General features: G+C 48.0%; 1 protein-coding gene across 1 annotated transcript in view; it reads left to right on the forward strand.

The window, feature by feature from the left end:
* The first annotated feature begins 12,967 nt into the window (after window positions 1-12,967).
* The window catches only part of DIP2B (disco interacting protein 2 homolog B), a 323,774-nt gene continuing 314,429 nt past the window's right edge, over window positions 12,968-22,312 (forward strand). The window contains exon 1 of the mRNA XM_040340806.1: window positions 12,968-13,204. Coding sequence (XP_040196740.1) covers window positions 13,117-13,204 — 88 coding nt within the window. The 5' untranslated portion in view covers window positions 12,968-13,116. The remainder of the gene's footprint in view (window positions 13,205-22,312) is intronic.

Here is a 22,312-nt window from a genome sequence, read left to right on the forward strand (position 1 = left end):
TCCACAGGATCATCTTCTTAAAGGGACCATCTCCAGGGTCACACTCTCGGTTTTGGATGGTGTCATTGAGCCCAGTTTTCTGCCTATAATTTGTGAAGCCATACGCTCCGATTAGTGCATCGAATTGGTGGTGGGACAAACCAGGGAATTTTGTTGGAAAGCTCAGAATGACTTGTATATCACTGATAGGTTTCAATATTTTTATGTACTGTCTGTCAGGTCACCCGTAGCCAGGTGACAAGTGCACCCCGTTGGGGTCAGGGATGCACCACAGGGTGGTGAATCCTATGGCCAACTACTGCTAGCAGAGACGAAGCGTGAACCTAAGATCACCCAGGGCGCGGAGTCTAAGACCCAGTTTTGTATTCATCAGAGCCTTTGATGGTAAGGATGGTCTTGGCCGCAACTGGGTCCAGGTCGCATCCCCGAGATTCCTCAAGTCACACTCCGCAGGGTGAAAGGGGAAGCAGTCAGCAGGACAAACAGTGGTGATGGGCAAGCCGAGGTCAGGGCAACAGGCAGACAAGGATAACCGTGGGACATGCAAATAGTCAGGGGCACAGGCAGACAAGGAAGTCGGGAACAAGCCAAAACGGTACACGGAAGATGAACGAAGCACTCTGCAAACAGGAACTAGCAACTATACTGCAGACAGGAACTAAGCATAGGAACACTGTTGAACAGCACTGCAGACCTGTAGAGCAACGGTTAATATAGGCTTCCTGGGATGGACTAGGGTGGAGCCATATAGGAAGAGGAAGTGATAAAAAGGGGAACCAGAGCAGGGTCAGCCTCTAATGAACACATGGAGATCAGGTAAGCAGACAGACTTGTTGCATATTCATGACAGTACCCTCCCTCTTAAGGCCCCTCCCCCTCCCCAGCCTGGAGCCAGGGCTAAAGGGGAATCCCAGAAGAAACCTCCTCAACAAATGGGGCGCAAAGATCTCAGATGCAGAGATCCAAGACGCCTCCTCAGGACCAAATCCTCTCCAAAGCACAAGGTAGTGAAGAATGCCTCTGCAGAGACGAGAATCCAGAATTGAGTATCCTCATTGACCAGAACCGAAGTAGGGACAGGAGGAGAGGATTTATTGAGGACCAAAGGCCTTTTAGGAATAAGTAAGGGCATGAGAGGGTCAACAGGAATCTGAGGAGGATCAAGCAGACCCTTAAAGATGAACTGGGAATTAAGCACAGGACCATCAGACTGGGCAGAGGTCAGAGGAACCCTGAAGTCAGGTTGGTTAGAAGGTGACAGGGCACAGGAGTCAAGCTGGATAGCAGGGAAACCAGCAGAATGCAGAGAGCCCTGAAAACAAGGTAGAAAACCCAATTTGGCCGAATGAGGCAATCTATCCAAAGGATGGATTGAGCCCCTTAGACAGGTTGCAGGAGGGCCTGAACAAGAAAAGGTAGGAGGCTCACTGGGCATGGGCTGACCTGGCATAGCTGATGCAGAGGCCGAAATAGCATAGTCAGGTGTAGTGATTACCCGAATCGCATCACAAGGCGTAGTGACTGCAGAACTCGCAGACAAGTTAGCCTGGCTGTGCGTTTTAGGGACAGACAACGGTAAACTGGAGTGAATGATCGGCTCAGGTTCACAGACAGGCTCCTCATCCAGAGTGCTACATTGGCTAGAAAGTGCATCGGCCTGACTATTGCAGGACACATTCCGGACACCACTACATGTGTTAGGACGAGCAAAAGATACTGGAATGGTGGCAACCTTGGGTAGGCAAGACATGGAACAGGAGGGACCCCAAGCCAGGATCTGTCCGGCAGTCCAGTCAATGTGAGGAGAATGGAGTCTTAACCAAGGAAGACCCAAAACGATAGGAGCTGAGGCCTTAGGTAGAACAAGGAAGGATATCCACTCCTGGTGAAGTGTGCCTATCAACATCTTAACAGGGACTGTCTGGAAGCAAATAGGACCCCCCGGGAGAACCGTGCCATCAATCGCCGAGACCACCAATGGTGTGGTGAGGGGCAAAAGGGTAAGTCTCATGGACGATGCGATTTCCCAGTCCATGAAATTGCCAGCGGCTCCGGAATCCAGATATGCCGAGACCGAATGAGAAGAAGCACCAAAATGAAGGGACACAGGAAGAAAAAGACGAGAAGGTGAAGGAGATATTTCTGGATCCAATACTCCACCTTCCAGATGTATTGAACCCGAGCGTTTCTCGGGGCGAAGAGGGCAAGTGTCACGAAAATGACTTTTGCCCCCACAGTATAGACACAGGCCTAGAGTTCTGCGCCTGGCACGTTCCTCAGGGGATAGCCTGGTCCGACCCAGCTGCATGGGTTCCTCAGTTGGCAAGGGATGCTCCACGGGTCGAAGAGAGGGGAGCTCAGGCTGACTAAGGGCCAAGGGATGTTGGCGTCGCTTTTCTAGGGTCCTTTCCTGAAAGCGAATATCGATCTGATTACACAAGGAGATCACTCCATCCAGATCAGTGGGGATGGTTCTTCCTGCTAGTTCATCCTTCACTCTATCAGATAGGCCATGCAAAAAGGTTGCGACTAAGGCCTCATTGTTCCAGCTCAGTTCAGCTGAGTGGATACGGAACTGAAGAGCATATTGTCCCACTGAACGGGATTCTTGGCGGAGGCGTAAAAGGGCGCTGGCTGCTGAAGAGACACGAGCCGGTTCTTCAAAGATATTCCGAAAAAGTTTCAGGAAAACAGGCAGGCTAGAAACCACTGGATCATTCAATTTCCACAGAGGGGCAGCCCAGGCTAAGGCTTCCCCGGAGAGGAGAGAAATGATATAGGCTATCTTGGCCCGATCAGACAAGAAGTACTGGGGCAGGAGCTCAAAATGAATAGTGCATTGGCTAAGGAATCCCCTGCAGGCTTTGGAGTCTCCAGAAAAACGGATCGGAGGCGATAACTTCAGTGAATGCGACTCTGCGACTGGTGCAACAGGTGCAGCTGCTGGTTGTACTTGGGGTTGCGGATTCGGGGTTCCCAGCGAGGTCTGAAGCTGATCAAAGCGGGAAGCCAGATCCTGAAGGAAACGCATCACCTGATCCTGATTAGCTTCATGCGTCTCGAGTCTGCGAACAATGCACTGTAATGGATCATCTGCGGGGAGTGGCATGTCGGCCGGATTCATGGCTGTTCAAACTGTCAGGTCACCCGTAGCCAGGTGACAAGTGCACCCCGTTGGGGTCAGGGATGCACCACAGGGTGGTGAATCCTATGGCCGACTACTGCTAGCAGAGACGAAGCGTGAACCTAAGATCACCCAGGGCGCGGAGTCTAAGACCCAGTTTTGTATTCACCAGAGCCTTTGATGGTAAGGATGGTCTTGGCCGCAACTGGGTCCAGGTCGCATCCCCGAGATTCCTCAAGTCACACTCCGCAGGGTGAAAGGGGAAGCAGTCAGCAGGACAAACAGTGGTGATGGGCAAGCCGAGGTCAGGGCAACAGGCAGACAAGGATAACCGTGGGACATGCAAATAGTCAGGGGCACAGGCAGACAAGGAAGTCGGGAACAAGCCAAAACGGTACACGGAAGATGAACGAAGCACTCTGCAAACAGGAACTAGCAACTATACTGCAGACAGGAACTAAGCATAGGAACACTGTTGAACAGCACTGCAGACCTGTAGAGCAACGGTTAATATAGGCTTCCTGGGATGGACTAGGGTGGAGCCATATAGGAAGAGGAAGTGATAAAAAGGGGAACCAGAGCAGGGTCAGCCTCTAATGAACACATGGAGATCAGGTAAGCAGACAGACTTGTTGCATATTCATGACACTGTCGCTATCAAAAATGTGTACATGTATGGCCTACCTATTTAAAAAAAACATTTAGTAAAGTTTGTGGGTCTTCCTGGACATTAATTAATTATATACGTTGTAGTCTGGGGGATAGGTAGCAGGTACAAAAGCTCCCTGGGATGAGCAGGCACAGATACCAAGTCCATAATATAAGTGACAAACAGTGGGGTGTTTATTGGTGTTATATAGAAAGTCTTTTTACAGGTGCTGTACAGTGGGCAGAAAAGCAAAACAAAAGTAATTAAACAAAAAGCCTAGCCGTGTCCCGGCTCTAACTATACAATATGCACGCCCTCACTACCAGGCTGAACAAACCTACAGCTTGTCAGCTTCCACATAGATTGCTTAACAGTTTTGTTTACCAACCTCTTTGCTCTCACAGACCAACACTGTCTGTGTTTCCCAGGGCAGAGCAAAGACTGTCTGCTCAGGTGAGCTTTAATTGGCCTGGGGGAGAGGGCCAACACCCGTACTGGATCCGAGCTCAGAGATCCCTGAATGTATAAGAGAGGAGCCAGGGAGAGGTGTAAACCCCGAACAGGACTTTTCCAGGCTCTCTCTGGGACGCTCTGCTACACATCCTCCCCCCTTATTTCAACCCCAGGGTTGGAACACCTGTAGCCCAACAGGAGTGAACACAGGACAGGGCATCTACATTCCCCATTGCAACACCTGGCCTGTGTTTTCCCATGAAGGAGTAATCCTGTAGGGCCAAAAACCACCGGTTCACCCGTCTATTCGTCTCCTTCTTTTGGGCCATCCATTTCAGGGGAGCATGGTCAGTTATCAACTCAAACTGGCGCCCCAACAAGTAGTACCTGAGTGCATCCACGGCCCACTTTATGGCTAAACACTCCTTTTCAATGACTGCATATTTTTTCTCATGGTCATTAATCTTTCTGCTTAGGTACACCACAGGGTGTTCTTCCCCCATTGTGTACCTGTGATAGTACTGCCCCTATACCCACATCAGAGGCATCCGTTTGAACCAAAAAGTCTTTGGCGAAATCGGGGGAGTATAGCACTGGCTGTGCACAAAGAGCTTTTTTCAGGACTTGGAAAGATTCTTCCGCTACTGGGGACCATTTCACCATTACGGAGTCTTTCCCTTTCGTAAGGTCTGTCAGTGGGGCAGCTATAGTTGCAAAATTTGGGATAAACCTTCTATAATACCCCGCAATGCCAAGAAAAGCCCTGACCTGCTTTTTATTTGCCACTCCTGGATGGCTTCTATTTTATTCACCTGGGGCTTTATGACACCACGGCCAATAGTGTAGCCCAAATACTTGGCTTCCTCTAGACCGATGCCACATTTTTTTGGGATTTGCCGTAAATCCTTCTTTGAAGAGGGAGTCAAGGACAGCCTGGACACAGGGCAAGTGAGACTCCCAGTCAGTGCTATGTACCACTATGTCATCTAGATAGGCTGCTGCATACTGTCGGTGAGGCCTTAGGGTCCTGTCCATAGCCCTCTGAACCTCCCTGATGGCGAACATCAAGTACGGTATCAGGAAGTCCCAGTTTCTCCCATCCTTGTCCACAACCTTCTTTAACATACTCTTTAATGTCTTATTGAAGCGTTCCACCAAGCCATCCGTTTGAGGATGATACACCGAGGTTCGCAACTGCGTCACCTTAAATAACTTGCACAGCTCCCTAGTTATCCGTGATATAAATGGGGTACCCTGGTCTGTAAGGATTTCTTTAGGGATGCCAACCCGACTGAACACCATAAACAGCTCTTTGGCAATGTTTTTAGCAGATGCGGCGAGTAAGGGAACGGCCTCAGAGTAACGGGCAGCGTAATCCATGATCACGAGGATATGCTGATGACCACGGGCAGATTTGGGGAGCGGACCCACAAGGTCCATGGCAATCCTTTCAAAGGGCACTTCAATAATGGGCAAGGGCACTAAAGGACTTCGGAAGTGAGGCTGTGGGGCTGACATCTGACACACAGGACAGGACTGACAATAATTCTCAATATTTTTCTGTATCCCAGGCCAGTAAAACCTGCGCAACACTCTTTCAGTGGTTTTCTCAACCCCTAAATGGCCTCCTAGCAAGTGCCCATGAGCAAGTTCCAACACCACCCGCCTGTATGGCTTAGGGACCACCAACTGCTCAACCACTTCATCATTCATTTTACATACACGATACAGTAAATCCTCATTGCTGCAGAAATAAGGAAAACAGGTCCTATCCCCTGGTTCCACAGGTACATCATTAATCACCATTACATTTTCCCAGGCCCTGGCAAGGGTAGGGTCTTTTCTCTGATCAGTACCAAAATTTTCCTTGTGCACATTAAGGTCAGCAAACTCCATTGTAGGCTCAGAGTCAGAAGACGGCTGTCCGGCTCTACTGGTTGTGGGGACTTCCTCTGGCTCCTCCAGCTCTCCTGCCATAACTGAGAAAGGAAAGCTCGGAGAGCCCTGAGATGAGTCCCCTGAACCCACAATATCAGAAGTAGCCAGGAGCACTGGCTCTGCGACTGAGCCAGGTACTGCGACCGGGTCAGCACGATCCCACAGTTCCCAAAACTTAGGGAAGTCCCTACCAATGATGGCCTCGTGCACCAAGTGGGGCACAAGTCCGACCGCATGGGACACCGTACCTAAGCCAGTTTTAAACTGAACTGTGGCTAAAGGATACTCCCGGGTATCCCCATGTACACAGATCACAGCAACTTTTTTAGCATGAAAATTCATAGTTTCAACCATCTCAGCTGTAACCAAAGTAACCAGACTTCCAGAGTCCAGCAAGGCCGTAATAGGCTTATTATTAACAGTCATTTGACACATGTGTTTCCCCACATTTGGCGCTGCAGCGCATGAAACAGCAGCAAACATAGACTGCCTTCTAATAGACAGATCACACTGAATTGGTTCATCAGTCAATGGACAGTTTGCTGCAACATGTCCCAGTTCTTGGCAACGAAAACACCTGATGTTTCCCCAGTTCGGTTTGCTGACAGGCAGTGGTTTCCCTTGTTTGGGACGCCAAACTTCAGTCCTGGCACCAAAAATCCTCCCTCCTACTTCCTTGCCATGCTTACCACCAACTTCCCCTGGAACAGTCTTACCGGTTGCCTGGGGAGACCGTGGCTTTGGGTGGAAAGTCCGTGCGGCTGTTGGGGTGGTGACCAGGTTCTCAGCAGCAAAGTACCTCTCAAAGAGTTCCACCAGGTTATCTGCCGACTTGGGGTCTCCTTGACTAACCCACTTCTGCAGGGGGATTGGCAGTGACCTCAGGAATTGGTGCATGACCACACGCTCCACTATTTGTGGCGCAGACAGGGACTCCGGCTGTAGCCATTTTCGCACCAGGTGGATTAGATCGAACATCTGCGATCTTGGAGGCCTCTCAACTTGGAAGAACCAGCTGTGGACCCGTTGTGCTCGAACAGCCAAGGTGACACCGAGTCGCGCCAGAATTTCCCGCTTGACCTTCTCATAGTCTCCCACTTCTGCCGACTCCAGATCATAGTAGGCCTTCTGCGATTCACCAGACAGTAAGGGGGCAATCAGTCTTGCCCACTTGGTTTTAGGCCAACCTTCCCTCTCAGCGGTCCATTCAAATATTAACAGGAAGGCCTCTGGATCATCATCCGTAGTCATCTTGGACAGAAAGCGAGCCACATGGATGGCTGAAGGCTTGCTTCCAATATCCTTGATTTCCGCAGGTGCCCACTGTGCTAGCGTTTCTGCAACCTTAGTCAGGGTTTTCCTATCCGCTTCTGCAGCAGTGGCAAGCTTTTCAAACAGCCTCTGCGATTGCTCCTGTACAGCACCAATCTGCTGCTGCGATTGCTCTTGTGCAGCATCAATCTGTTGGTACAGTGCCTTGGTTTGCTCCTGTGCAATAGCATTGGCTTGCTGTTGTGCAGCGTTGGCTTGCTGCAGTGCAGCGTTAGTTTGCTGTTGTGCAGCATTGGATAACACCATTTGTTTGAGAATTTCCTCCATGTTGTCACTTTAGGTACTGGCCTTTTAAATAGTAACTTACTACTGCTGGTCGTAGCCTCCACCATATGTAGTCTGGGGGATAGGTAGCAGGTACAAAAGCTCCCTGGGATGAGCAGGCACAGATACCAAGTCCATAATATAAGTGACAAACAGTGGGGTGTTTATTGGTGCTATATACAAAGTCTTTTTACAGGTGCTGTACAGTGGGCAGAAAAGCAAAACAAAAGTAATTAAACAAAAAGCCTAGCCATGTCCCGGCTCTAACTATACAATATGCACGCCCTCACTACCAGGCTGAACAAACCTACAGCTTGTCAGCTTCCACATAGATTGCTTAACAGTTTTGTTTACCAACCTCTTTGCTCTCACAGACCAACACTGTCTGTGTTTCCCAGGGCAGAGCAAAGACTGTCTGCAAAGGTGAGCTTAACCACTTAACGCCCGCCGCACGCCTATTTACGTCCACAGAATGGCACGTACAGGCAGATGGGCGTATATATACGTCCCTGATTTCTAGCGGGTCGGGGGTCCAATCGGGACCCCCTCCGTTGCGTGCAGCGGGCGGATTCCCGCGGGGAGCGATCCGGGACGACGGCGCAGCTATTCGTTTATAGCCGCCCCGTCGCCATCGCTCCCCGGAGCTGAAGAACGGGGAGAGCCGTATGTAAACACGGCTTCCCCGTGCTTCACTGTGGCGGCTGCATCGATCGTGTGATCCCTTTTATAGGGAGACTCGATCGATGACGTCAGTCCTACAGCCACACCCCCCTACAGTTGTAAACACACACTAGGTGAACCCTAACTTCTACAGCGCCCCCTGTGGTTAACTCCCAAACTGCAACTGTCATTTTCACAATAAACAATGCAATTTAAATGCATTTTTTGCTGTGAAAATGACAATGGTCCCAAAAATGTGTCAAAATTGTCCGAAGTGTCCGCCATAATGTCGCAGTCACGAAAAAAATCGCTGATCGCCGCCAATAGTAATAGTAATAGTATTTTGTAAACGCTATAAATTTTGCGCAAACCAATCGATAAACACTTATTGCGATTTTTTTTTACCAAAAATAGGTAGAAGAATACGTATCGGCCTAAACTGAGGAAATTTTTTTTTTATATATGTTTTTGGTGGATATTTATTATAACAAAAAGTAAAAAATATTGCATTTTTTTCAAAATTGTCGCTCTATTTATGTTTATAGCGCAAAAAATAAAAACCGCAGAGGTGATCAAATACCACCAAAAGAAAGCTCTATTTGTGGGGAAAAAAGGTCGCCAATTTTGTTTGGGAGCCACGTTGCACGACCGCGCAATTGTCTGTTAAAGCGACGCAGTGCCGAATCGCAAAACCTGGCCTGGGCATTTAGCAACAAAATGGTCCGGGGCTTAAGTGGTTAAAGTGGAGGTTCACCCTATAAAAAATTTCTAACAGTACATCCAGCACCGTGCTGCATATAAAATGTCACTGACCTTTATTTTTTTTTCCCGTAGATATCCTTTAGCCGCGGAATTCACCGCGGCTTCCGGGTAGGGAATCCCGCGGGAGTGGGTGTTCCTATTGACATGCCAATCAATTGGCATGCTAAACGACGGCGCACACAGCGCGTCACGACTTCCCGAAGGGAGCTTGGCTCTATTCGGCGCCTGCGGCTAAACGGTATCTACGGGAAAAAATAAATAAAGGTCAGTGACATTTTATATGCAGCACGGTGCTGGATGTACTGTTAGAAATTTTTTATAGGGTGAACCTCCACTTTAAATTGGCCTGGGGGAGAGGGCCAACACCCGTACTGGATCCGAGCTCAGAGATCCCTGAATGTATAAGAGAGGAGCCTGGGAGAGGTGTAAACCCCGAACAGGACTTTTCCAGGCTCTCTCTGGGACGCTCTGCTACAACGTCTATACAACACAATGTGGGCATCCTGGCAGTACAACATTTTTTAGCAGGTGATCCCCTACTCAACTCCAGACAGGCCAACTTTATCCTCAATACTTCCAGGTTTTGCCTGCAGCACAATTACTTTACTAAAAATTATGTTAAAGCGGAGGTCTGGCCACCCCTGCAAAAATTCAAATCCAGCAGCTACACATACTGCAGCCGCTGACTTAAAGCGGAGCTCCACCCTAAAGTGGAACTCCCGCTGATCGGAACCCTCCCCCCCTCCGGTGTCACATTTGACACCTTTCAGGGGGGAGGGGGGTGCAGATACCTGTCTAGGTATTTGCACCCACTTCTGGCCACAGTCACCTAACGCCCCCCCCCCCCCCAGGTTGTGTTCTGGGAACACTCGGCTCCCAGAGCACAGCGGGAGCTAGTCAGCAGGCGCAGCGCGACTCGCGCATGCGCCGTAGGGAACCAGGCAGTGAAGCCGGAGCGCTTAACTTCCTGGTTCCCTCACCGAGGATGGCGGGGGGGGGCAGCAGAGTGACGAGCGATCGCTCGTCCTCTGCTGCGGACGGGGCTGGACTCCAGGACAGGTAAGTGTCCTAATATTAAAAGTCAGCAGCTGCAGTATTTGTAGCTGCTGGCTTTTAATATTTTTTTTTCAGCGGAGCTCTGCTTTAATAATGGACACTTACCTGTCCTGGAGTCCAGCGATGTCTGCACCACAGCTGATGCTTCCTGGGTGCTGCCGCCGCCATTGCGGGTAAGGGAACCTGGCAGTGTAGCATTATGGCTTCACGTCGGGTCCCTAATGCGGTGAGAGTTCTGTGAGCACATAGCAGTTGTGTGAAGGCATAAAATTAAAATATATTAGAGACAGCGCTAACATGAAGAACCACATAGATTAGATGTTTCCTGGCACTTTATTTAATACACAATTCCTTTCACATTTATATTCTTTGTGATAAGTTATTACTGTGCTCAAGATCACTTGTTTATAAATTACAGTGTAGCATGACCGCACAATTGTCATTCAAAGTGCGACAGCACTAAAAGATGGCTTGGGCAGGAAGGGGGTGTAAGTGCCCTGTATTGAGGTGGTTAAAGTGGTGTTCCAGACAATTTTCTTTTTAAGTCAGCAGCTACAAACACACAGGTCCCAGAAGACAGCATGCCCCATCAGGGGGGTACAGGCATTACACCTGTAAGGGGCCCGAATGTCCCCAAGGGCAGGGCCAGTGCTACCACTAGGCAAACTAGGTAGCCGCCTAGGGCTCCCTGCTGCCTAGGGGCGCCTGGCCACTGGTGCTCTTACTCTGTTCTCGCTGCAACAAGCAACTAAGTCTCAGCATCAGTAGGCAGCCGCTGCTCCATTCATACATAGTGTCAGAGGTGGAGGACTGTGTCTGTGTCCCAACTCCCGAATAAATGGAAGAAAGAAAACATTCATTGATGGGCACTAGTAGGCTGCATTGATGGGCGCTGGTGAGGCTGCATTAATGGGCACTGGTGAGGCTGCATTTATGGACACTAGTGAGGCTGCATTTGATGGGTGCTGGTGGGCTGCATTTGATGGGCGCTTCATTAAAAAGGTGGGGTATACATGGGCAGGGCAAAGAGGGTGGAGCCAAAGGGGGGGGTGCAGCAAAATGAGTTTTCGCCTAGGGTGGCAAAAATCCTTGCACCAGCCCTGTCCAGGGTCTCGGATGCCCCCCGTTTGAGAGAGAGAGGAGAGGCAAGATAGATGACTCTGCAGCACCCCCCCCCCAACTCGGCGGCACTCGGCTAGAGAGAGAAGAGGTGAGATAGATGACTCGGCAGCAGCCCACCCCCCCCCCCCCCCCGTTCTCAGCTCGCGGCTAGTGAATATTTTTTTATTTTAGGGTGGACCTCCGTTTAAGGCCGGGATGAAAACACCTATGCGAATTGGTTTCGGCTTAAACCTCATCCGATTCGCATAACATTATAAAATACATTGATTTCAATGAGGCTGGTTCACATATGTGCGATGCATTCGCACTGCGCATTGGCGAAAAAACGTGTGCGTTTTCTAGGCATTGCGGTGTGGCTCAGGTGCGAATTCAGGACCATTATCTTCTATGGGCACGCATCTGATTCGCACATGTGTTCATTTCTCTTCAGGATTTCAGCTCAATACACTTCCCCCCTCCCCCTCCCCTCTCCCAGGTCTCCAAATTTGCATCTAAAACGGAGCTGATCTGAACAGTTCTCTTATCTCTCTGCAGAGATAACAGAGCTGAAATTCGCACCGCACAAGTGTGAATCCGGCCTTAAAGCGGAGTTCCACCCAAAAGTGGAACTTCCGCTTAATCCACTCCTCGCCCCCTTACATGCCACATTTGGCATGTAATTTTTTTTGGGGGGGAGTGGGGGCTTCAGGAGGAGTGGGTCTTCCTGTCCCACTTCCTCCTTCCGCCGAGGGGCTGCAAAGGCGAATACTCTAATCGCCTTTTGGCAGCCCCTCCCTGTAGGCGATCGCCTGGGACACGTGACAGGTCCCAGGCGATCGCCTGTCCAATCAAATGGCGCAGTGCCGCTCACGCATGCGCAGTGGGTGCCCGGCCGTGAAGCCGAAAGCTGTCACAAGCGGGTGCCCACAATTGCAGTGGAGGGGGACCGGAACGAAGCTCCCAGCGGCACGTCGCTGGACCGGGGAACAGGTAAGTCATACCTCCCAACTTTCTGAGATGGGAATGAGGGACACCTATCAGCAAAAGTATGCAGGCATAGGACACACCCCTTGCCACGCCCCCTTAAAGGAGAATTGTACAAAAAAATAAGATTGGTTAAACCCACAAGTGCTTTTTTTTACCACTACTGTTTCTTTATATTGGCTTTTGTAATTTACAAATGCAGCAATTTAGAAATTGGATGAAAGTTTAGTGCTGGGAAACACTTTTTGATAGATAGAAAGTGCATTTTATATACATCTATAGCAATCAGACCAAAATGAGGGACAAATGAGGAGAATGAGGGACAGAGGAAAATTGCTCCAAATCAGGGACAGTCCCTCGAAATCAGGGACAGTTGGGAGGTATGGGTAAGTGTATGTTTAATAAAAGCCAGCAGCTACACTTTTTGTAGCTGCTGACTTTTAATAAACATAAAAAAAGCCTGGAACACCCCTTTAAAGTTTGTTTTACCCTCGTCATGAAGGGGGTTATTATTGGAAGGTGACGTTTCAGGATTGTACACTAGGTGGCAGTCACGTCCCAGTTCCACAGCGCATGTGAGCTGTGAAGTTCCTCAGTGAGCTCTTGTCCTGCAGTACCGGCACAGCCCGTGCGGTGTCAGTGTGCACGCTGTCAGCCGTAGGATGTCTATGTGCGGCTGTGTGGTCATGTGACGCGAGGCTGGGCCTGGCATGGCGGCCGTAGTGAGGGTTATGCACTGAGCTCCCGGTAATTCAAACCTCTAGGCTTCATACGAGGCTACCCGGCCGGCTATATGGCGGAGAGAGGAGGCTTCGAGCTGTCAGCCCTCCCGAAGGAGGTGAGAGAACAGCTGGCCGAGCTGGAGCTCGAGCTGTCAGAAGGTGAGTGTGGTGTATGTGTGCCTGCCTGCCCTGACACTGGAGGAGAGGAGAGGGGGGAGGATGAGGTGCTACTGCTTATCACATCCAGACCTATCACAGGGGACCCCCATGGATCAGGAGAGCCCCCAGCAATGACATTGCCACCCTGTCCTAATATGTCACCCTAGGTGATCAGCTGTCATTCCCAGCCCATCTATGATTGGCACCATTGTCCATGCTGAGTGATAACATGTATGATGAGCCCCCTGTGATGTCTGCCATTGTCTGCTGCCTCTTCCTGGGTGGAGGAATGTGCTGGCATCTTATCAATAAGTGCTAATTAATAGAGGGTGGCTGAGCCTTCTTCCATCTGCCGGGGAACAAAGAGGGTCCATGAGAATGTGGCTCTGCAGATTGCAGGCATGTCTCATGTAGAGCGCCCGATGGGATCCTTACACATAGGAGACTGCATGGTGCCTTCACAGGGCACGCTGGCACCTGTAGTTCTTCAGCGGATGGGAGACGCACAGTAGATTGTTTCTGATTAAAGCCGTAACCAGATCAGGTTGAGCGACTGGTGGGATCCTTCCACAGGGGAGGCTGCATGGTGCCTTCACAGGGCACGCTGGCACCTGTAGTTCTTCAGTGGATGGGAGAGACATAGTAGATTGTTTCTTTTTAAAGCTGTAACCAGATCTGTGCACCGGTACCGTAACCAGATCAGGTTGAGCAACCAGTGTCCTTCCACATAGGAGGCCGCAGGGTGCCTTCACAGGGCACACTTGCACCTGTAGTTCTTCAGTGGATGGGAGAGACACAGTAGATTGTTCCTTTTTAAAGCTGTGACCAGATCTGTGCACCGGTACCGTAGCCAGATCAGGTTGAGCAACCAGTGTACTTCCACATAGGAGGCCGCATGGTGCCTTCACAGGGCACGCTGGCACCTGTAGTTCTTCAGCGGTTGGGTGACGCACGGTAGATTGCTTCTGATTGTAACCAGATCTGTGGGTGTCATAATATTCTTTGCAGTTTTATGGTCTGTCAGTTTACCGTCCTTTGATTTTCCGGTCATGGGGTAAGTGACTTGAGTAGTGAGAAGTTATCCAGAATTCATAAATTGCAGTAGGCCGGATTCAGGACTTTGGGTTCCTGGTATACCATGAGCATACATGAATGGCAGATTCCAGACAATACCTTCCAGCATAAAAACGCGAGGATGGGCTTTATAGTAAATGCATGTTTTTGTGGAGACATTTGTCAAAATAACACTGGCTTTCCTTGGGATGTGTCATACACAGGTAAAATACTGTCTGCCAATACACAGTGCAAGTTTATATTCCTGTGTGTATAGAGTAGACCCAATAAAAACGATGGGCTGCATTCAGATCGGTAAAGAAAAATGCCTAAAATGCAATTTTTAGGCATCCCGTGTGTAAGAGGCCTTGGTGTGATCAGGTAAATCATTGGAGGAGTGTCTAGCGTCATGGAGCCAGTATGAAAATAATACAATGAAGTCATGTAGACATATAAAATTTGCTGGTTGTAGTACCTGGAGCAATGGACGGTGCGCCGCCTTCGTTCAGAAGAAAAGTATTTGTCATCCTTGGCAACCATTCAGCTTCCACCTGCTGTATACACCTAGTGCAGGTCAGGCTGGTAGACCATGGGTTCTGAGGGCTGACCTGTGACCGAGGAATACGAGGTGTGTCTTAAAAGTTCAGTGAATGGTATCAGAAAACAGAAGATAGAAATTACCTTTATTGGCCTTCAAAATAATCAGCATCCTTCACAACACACTTTTGGCAAAGCTCATAAAGCTTCTGGAAACTGTCAGCAAAGGCCTCTTTAGGAATCGATCGTAGAACCGATGGCGCACGTTCTTGGATTGCCACCACATCCGCAAAATGTGCGCCTTTCATGAGGCTCTTCAGGCAGGGAAACAAAAAGAATTTCCTCAGGCACCAGATCAGGGGAGTACGCTGGATGATCAAGAACAGGTACGCCGCACTGAGCCAAGAATTGACGCGCACGGATCGCGGTCACACATGGTAATGAAGTCTCCAGAGGTTTCCATCCATTTTGCTTTCTGTTTGTCTGTCAGCTTGTGCAGCACAAACCAGGAACAGATCTTCTGCTTACCCAATTTTTTGCGGACGATGGTGTGCCCCGAGTCCTTTCTAATGCCCTATTTCTCTGCCATCCGAGTCAGTCACCAATCTTGTGCCAGCATTTGCCACTCAATCGTGTCTGGGTTTCTGCTTGTCGAAGGCCGACCTAAACGTGGCTCATCCTCAGTCGTTTCCTTCCTGACACAAAATTGTTTGAACCAGTTGTTAGTACACATTTTCTGCTTGGGGCTTCCGTCTGCCATTTTTCCCAATTCGTAGCAGAACTTGATGTTCTCTTGTTGCTCCATTGCACTGCGACCCTACCTCTCGCACTGACTATGTTCTACTGCCCGCAGTGGGCTTACCCCGATGGTCATGTGTACGCCACGCTAGGTGACACTTATCTATGCGTCTTTGGATACCCATGTTGCCATTGATATATTGGACCATTTACCTAACCTTTTAGACACACCTCGTACACTATGGTGCAAATACTACCGGGGTCATGCTTTGTTAGGGTTTATGTTCATAGGTTATCTGTTGGGATTCGTTTTTTTTGTTTTGGGGTTGAAAATATATTTATTGGTAGTTTAACAGACAATACAAGGAACAATGTCCAGAGTAAGGATGAGCTCCGGCGCGTTCGCAGTCCACGTGCAAAGCCCGCCAGGAAGTCGGCACCACGCTGTACAAATCGCAGGCAGGGAGACATTTCCCGATCTGTGCAGCGGAGCCTGTGATTAGCGCAGCACGGTGCCGACTTCCTGGCGGGCTCTGCACGTTAACTGTGCGAACACACCGGTAGCTCATCCTTAGTCCAGTTACAAACTAGTGACAATCGCAAGCAAAACACGTGTTCTCCCAATGGCTATCGCCCATAGCTTAACTCCTATCAGCATACAGTATATAATTAACATTGACGTCTGTCACTTGGAGTAAAAAGCGATTCCGGCTAGGAGAGCCCCGTTGTTCATAATAAAATCGTATACAAAAAATTTGAGAAATTAAAAATAAAAAGGGAAGAAAGAAGTCGGGAGCGACCCAAACATGGGCATGAGTTGAAAAGAAAGGGGGGGGGGAAAGGAAGAGGAATGAAAGAAAGATAGTCAAAGGAGAGCTTAAGAGCTGCTGTGGAGACTTTCGTAGAAAGGAGTTACCAAAGGACAGCGAGGGGGGGACACCCGTAGGTACATGCCCTGCCCATCACACTTTCAGGTTTGTATGTTGGGGTGATCGTGCCGGGGTTGACAGCATGTTGGTGACAGTATCAGAGGCGGAGAAGTGGAGCCAAATGGACCCCATTACCTTGTATGTATCGAAGCATCTCCTCCATTCTCATGGTATCGTTCATAATCGAGATCTATCGTGACACGGGAGGGAGGAGTGGCGGTTGTCTTAGTTTTTTGTTTTAGGCCTATATGTACTGGGACAAAAAACTTATATTCTAGAAGACTGCATTTACACCCCAGTATTGATTGCTGGCAGCAAAAACCTGTGTAGAAACGCATCTGTATCCTGTGTACATATGTAAGATCGTGCTTATGTTTACATGCAGCATAAACGGACCCTCTGGGCCACCATTGCTGCCCGCGAGCAACATGTAACCAGTAGTGCCGCTGCTGCTGATTACACACTGTTGATGTTTACACATTGGACGTGAACGATTCATGAATGCAGTGGCGGCACATGCACAGAACGATCTTGGCTTAATGTGAACGATTGAAGGGCGAGGTAACTCTGCAAATGTATCACAACCACATGCATGACTCACTCAGAGCCGAGGTGTAAACCTCAATAGTGTGTGATTGGCAGAGGTGGCATCGTTGGCTACAGATTGATAATAAAATGTTGGCCCTGAGCGGCAGCCAGTATCATTAAATAGGATTCAGTTATAGCCCCAGACACAGCTTTCTTCTAGTTTTTGTTTTTGCTGTTGTATGCAATGCCAGCATGACACTGCTAGGCATAACTGTGAATGGGTCCTATGGGCTTCAGTTTTGTGAAGTTAAAATAACTTCTAATGGCATAACTTCTAACTCCCTGCACCTCCTCCTCCTCTATGGTTTTCATACCCTCAGCTACAACCTCTTCCAAGTACTGTCGTCTTCACTTATGTACTCTACAGACTTTGCTGTACTCTTTTTCTATAGGTACACATGGATACCCCTTTCCTTGCAGGCTGATATGCCATGGCAAATGGGGGCCCATTGATTGAGGTTGGTGAGGGTTGGGGCATCTGGTGTTTAGCATGAGTGCAGATGAGAGAGGAAGGTTGGTGAGATGTACTGTATATGAGAACAGCAGTGGATATCCTGTTGAATATAAATCTAGGTACTTGCCTCCAATTAATACTGCCACACATTCTTTACAGAGCACTTTATGTAATAATTTAATATCACTTTAATATGCATTTGTACTAGCCTGTAGCAATGACCTGCCAGCAGTTTTAGGGCTGAGTGAGAAGTTGGCAGCACTGTAAGCCAATCTGGTTTTACTGCATTGCACAGTACAAATGGACTATGCTGACTGGAGGAGAGAGGACAGAGATGAGCTCATCAGTGATTTGCTATTCCTTCTCTGTCCAATGACAGACCAACTGTGTAGCTTTTCAATGGAATAAAGCAAATGCCTGGATTACAAAACTAACTACAGATACATGGTCCCTAAATACCCAGGTGCGCACCCACAAAGAAATCCATATAAAACCAGAACTGGTTTAGATGCACCTCGCTGGTCTCGCAGAGGGGGGGAGATCAAAAACAGCAGACGCAAGTGTCTTGATAAAGAAGGACTGAGCTTCATTGAAACATTGACAAGAAAATCTCTGCTGTTTCTTATCTTCCTCCTCTGCAATAGAGAGATGATAGTCACCGCTCCAATTAGGTATGTGGATGAATCCGTATCCTCTCAGAGAAACCCAGGTGCCGGCAATGCACAAAGCAATTGTAGAAAGAAATGTTTGGACAGCCGTACTCTGGAAAAAACATCTCGGTTGCCTTTTATTGGTAAAAGTATTCAAACACCACACATCACAGCAAAGACGGGCATACAGCTGACGTTTCCCACTACAATCAGTGCTTACTCGGAGCTATGAGTGCGAAACGTCAGCTGTATGCCCCTGTCTTTGCTGTGATGTGTGGTGTTTGAATACTTTTACCAATAAAACGCAACCGAGAAGGTTTTTCCAGAGTGCGGCTGTCCAAACATTTCTTTCTACAATTCCTCCTCTGCAATACCCGTGAGTGCCTCCTAAAGCTTCATTCACAAATGGGCATTCTGAATCGCGAGCAGAATTGCTGCGATTCTGCCTGCGATTTCAAAACGTCCGGGCGTGAATGACAAAATCGCACATTGCACATTTCAGATGACATTCATTTGAATAGCACCTAAAAACCCATGACGGTTCTGCCACGATTGCAATGCTACAATCGCGGCAGAACCGCCACACGATTTTAGATGCCATTCAAATGAATGGCATCTGAAATGTGCGTTGTGCAATTAACGCATCGCATCAAGCATGTTGCCCAGAAGAACCCTCTAACTTTTTTTGGGTGACAAGCTTTACGTGATGTTGTTTGTCGCGATTTATCTCAGGACCATCGCAGCAGAACCACACTGCGTTTTTAGGTGGCATTTAAATGAATGGTATTTGAAAGGTTTCGATTCATCATTAAAACCTGAACATTTTGAAATCGTAGGCAGAATTGTGGCAATTTTGCCCACAATTCAAAATGCCCATGTGTGAAAGCAGCCTTAACCAGTTTTGGATTAGCAAAAATATAGATTTTTGCCAGTAAGTCAGCTCAGCAATGTGTGTTTAGTTGCCCCCTTAAACTTACTGTACGGTTTGATTGCATACAAGAGGATAAATTTCTCCTTAAGGGAGAATTCACACGTTCGCAGAGCAGCTGGAGAGATTCAACACTCTGGCCCCTGTACGTTGCCGGTTGGCTAGGGGGCAGTGCGCCGCACAATTCAGCGCAACATCCCTTTTTTTTGTATTATAAATATTTTTCTTGTTTTGTAGGGAAACACAATACGCTGCACTGCCTAACGTTGAAATGTGAGCTGTGTGTTTAATTGATACGGAAAATGAAAAATTTGGTACCAGTAAAAAAAAAAAAAAGGTGTGCCCTGTCTTCCCATGAGTAGCTGGGATGTAAACTAGGCATAGACTGCTCAAAATTTGTTCAGCCCACAAGGAACCGAAATAGGTCTCGGTCTAATGCTGCGTAAACGTGATCGGAAAAACCTTGAATGGTTTTTCCGACGTAATTCCACTCAAGCTTGGCTTACATACACACGGTCACACAAAAGTTCTTTGAACTTTCGACCGTCAAGAACGCAGTGATTTACAACACTACGATGAGCCGAGAAAATGAAGTTCAATGCCTCCCAGCATGCGTCGCATTGTTACAGACGATCGCATTTTCCGATAGGAATTTTTTCCGTCTGAAAATTTGAGAACCAGCTCTCAATCTTTTGATGGAAATTCCGACAGCAAAAGTCGAATGGAGCATACACACGGTCGGAGTTTCCATTCAAAAGCTCACATCTGACTTTTGCTGTCGGAACTTCCGATCGTGTGTACGGAGCATAAGAGGATGCAGCCACTGTTCGGCTGATCATTTTCCACCTGGCACAATCCTCTTATTTTGATGCGCTAAGGGTGCCAACAAGGCGAGCCCCATGGCTCGCCAAATTTTTGTCAGATTCACCACTATTTGGCAAGCTTATCAGACAAAGTCTGAGCAGAATTACAAATTCTATAGCAGTTGGAACAGTTCCATATATGTATTCTAACTCTTTATTTAGCTGTTTGCTTGAGTTTTTTTTAGTCTCTATTTGACTTTGAACCTTATGCTGCTATTGTTTTGTGAACTGTTGGTCTATAGGAAATTGGTCTCAGTATTGGGCCTGAGCAGTCTTGTTACAAAATTGTAGCAGAAGTTGTACTTCGATACCCTCCGGGCCACATTCTAAGCTGTGTTATCTTGTGGAATCTCATCTATGTAAGTTAATAGACCGACCGGTCTTATTAGTATTGTTGGCTGAAACCAAGGAGGAGGCTCATGTGCTGGAAATTTTTTTTATAAAAATAGTATAGACATGTTGTTAAACACGGTCATACAGATATTTTCATCTACTTCCTTTCTAGCATGCATATACCAAGAAAAATACAATTGTGCTGTGCCACAAGCCTATGTTTAAGGGCAAAGTGTAAAATGTAATGTTGGGTACTTTGTTGGACCTGCATACACTATAAAAAACATTCCATTCAAATCCAAATAAAAACATATTTTAATGAAACTTTTTTTCATTTAAAGTGGGATTCCACCCGCAATTTTTTTATTTTAATTCTGCAGCTACTAACAGTGTAGCTGCTGACTTTTAACAGGGACACTTACCTGTCCTAGTTGCCCCCGAATTTGTCGGTCCCCCGACAGCGATCACTGGCGATCCCATCCTTACTAAGGGAAACAGGTAGTGAAGCCTTCATTGCCCGTTTCCTACTGCGCATGCGCGACTCGCACGGCGCTTTGAATGGGCGGTTGACTCCTGGGATACACACAGTTCCCAGAAGGCAGCGCGGCTCATTCACAAGAAGACACAGCAACGTAGGGCGAGCCAGAAGATCCACCGCGGTGGAAGAAGAGGCAGAAGAGCCACTTCCGCATAGCAACCGCCCTTTCAGGTGATTTAAAAAAAAAAAAAAATTATTTTAAGGCTTTTAGTGAAAAAAAACAGGTGGAACTCCACTTTAAATTTTCTTCCTGTTTTGTTATTTTTTGGACACTGGTGAGGTAGCCAGTGCCTTTCAGCTGCCTTCTGGGAAGGCTTCGTCACCAGTGTTTTCCAGAAATATCCAATGTGTAAACCGAGACCTCTGGGTTGAAAGGGCTTTTTTTCCTGGAGATTACATGTGTTTATATATTGCCATTTGCGTAGTGTAAAACCTTGTACATACTACTAGTTGAATTAAACAGCTTACAGCTCTGGTTGGAGCCTCTGTACTAACAATCTGATGTTAGTTCAGCGACCCCCCCCCCTGCTGTTCTTTTGTGTTTTTACAGCAGCTGTTTTTGGCTTCAGACATTTTTTTTCTACAGTCGATAAGCTCTCCAGCATGTTATCCTATGAGTACATGCACATATAGGCAGTTTTTTTGCTTTAAAAAATCCCCCAAAGCTAGTGGGTTCTGAGAGTTTTTCCAGCTGTAAAATTGCCCTAACATCAAACGGCAAAAAAACGCTAACGCTAGAAAATGCTATTGCAACAGTGTTGAAAAAACTCACTGCAAAGCTACTGCTGTTTTAACGTCCAGTGGGCATGAGGCCTAAGTGTCGAGTTGCCATGACAATGTGTAAACAATAACAAACCGCACCAGATCTCTTATAGCACATGCACCAAATCTGGTGCCAATGTTATTGCTGGACCATCACAGAAAATTCCGAAGAAGCTGGCCACAGATGTCTACATTTAAAGCGGAGTTCCACCCAAAAATGTAACTTCTGCTTTAAGTGCAGGTGACCCCCTGACATGCCACATTTGTCATGTAATTTTTTTGAGGGGGGGAGCGGCTGCCCTCTTTTTATAGGCATCCAGCTCCCACTTCCTGCCGGGGCACTGCTGCGCTGGAAAGAAGTTCACCTCTCCCCCTCCCTGCAATCTTCTAGGACACATCGCAGGTTCCAGAAGATTGCCCGGCCATTCACAGTGCGGCTCGCGCATGTGCTGTGCGTGCCCGGCTGCCCACAGTTAGAATGCCGGAGCGGGAGAGAGGCTGGGGCTTCGTACACACGCACCACTGGACTGTGGGACAGGTGAGTGTCCGATTATTAAAAGTCAGCAGCTACACTTTTTGTAGCTGCTGACTATAAAATGTTTTTATTTATTTTTCGTCAGGAACTCCGCTTTATGATGGCAAAGCATATTTCCAGGAGAGGATGAAAAGGAGCATTTATGTATTGTGACAAGTACGTTACTTTGTTGTATGTGGAGCAATTCTTCTCCAAAATTC

Source organism: Rana temporaria, chromosome 2 (genome assembly GCF_905171775.1).
Source record: "Rana temporaria chromosome 2, aRanTem1.1, whole genome shotgun sequence".
In the NCBI taxonomy this organism is placed as follows: domain Eukaryota; kingdom Metazoa; phylum Chordata; class Amphibia; order Anura; family Ranidae; genus Rana; species Rana temporaria.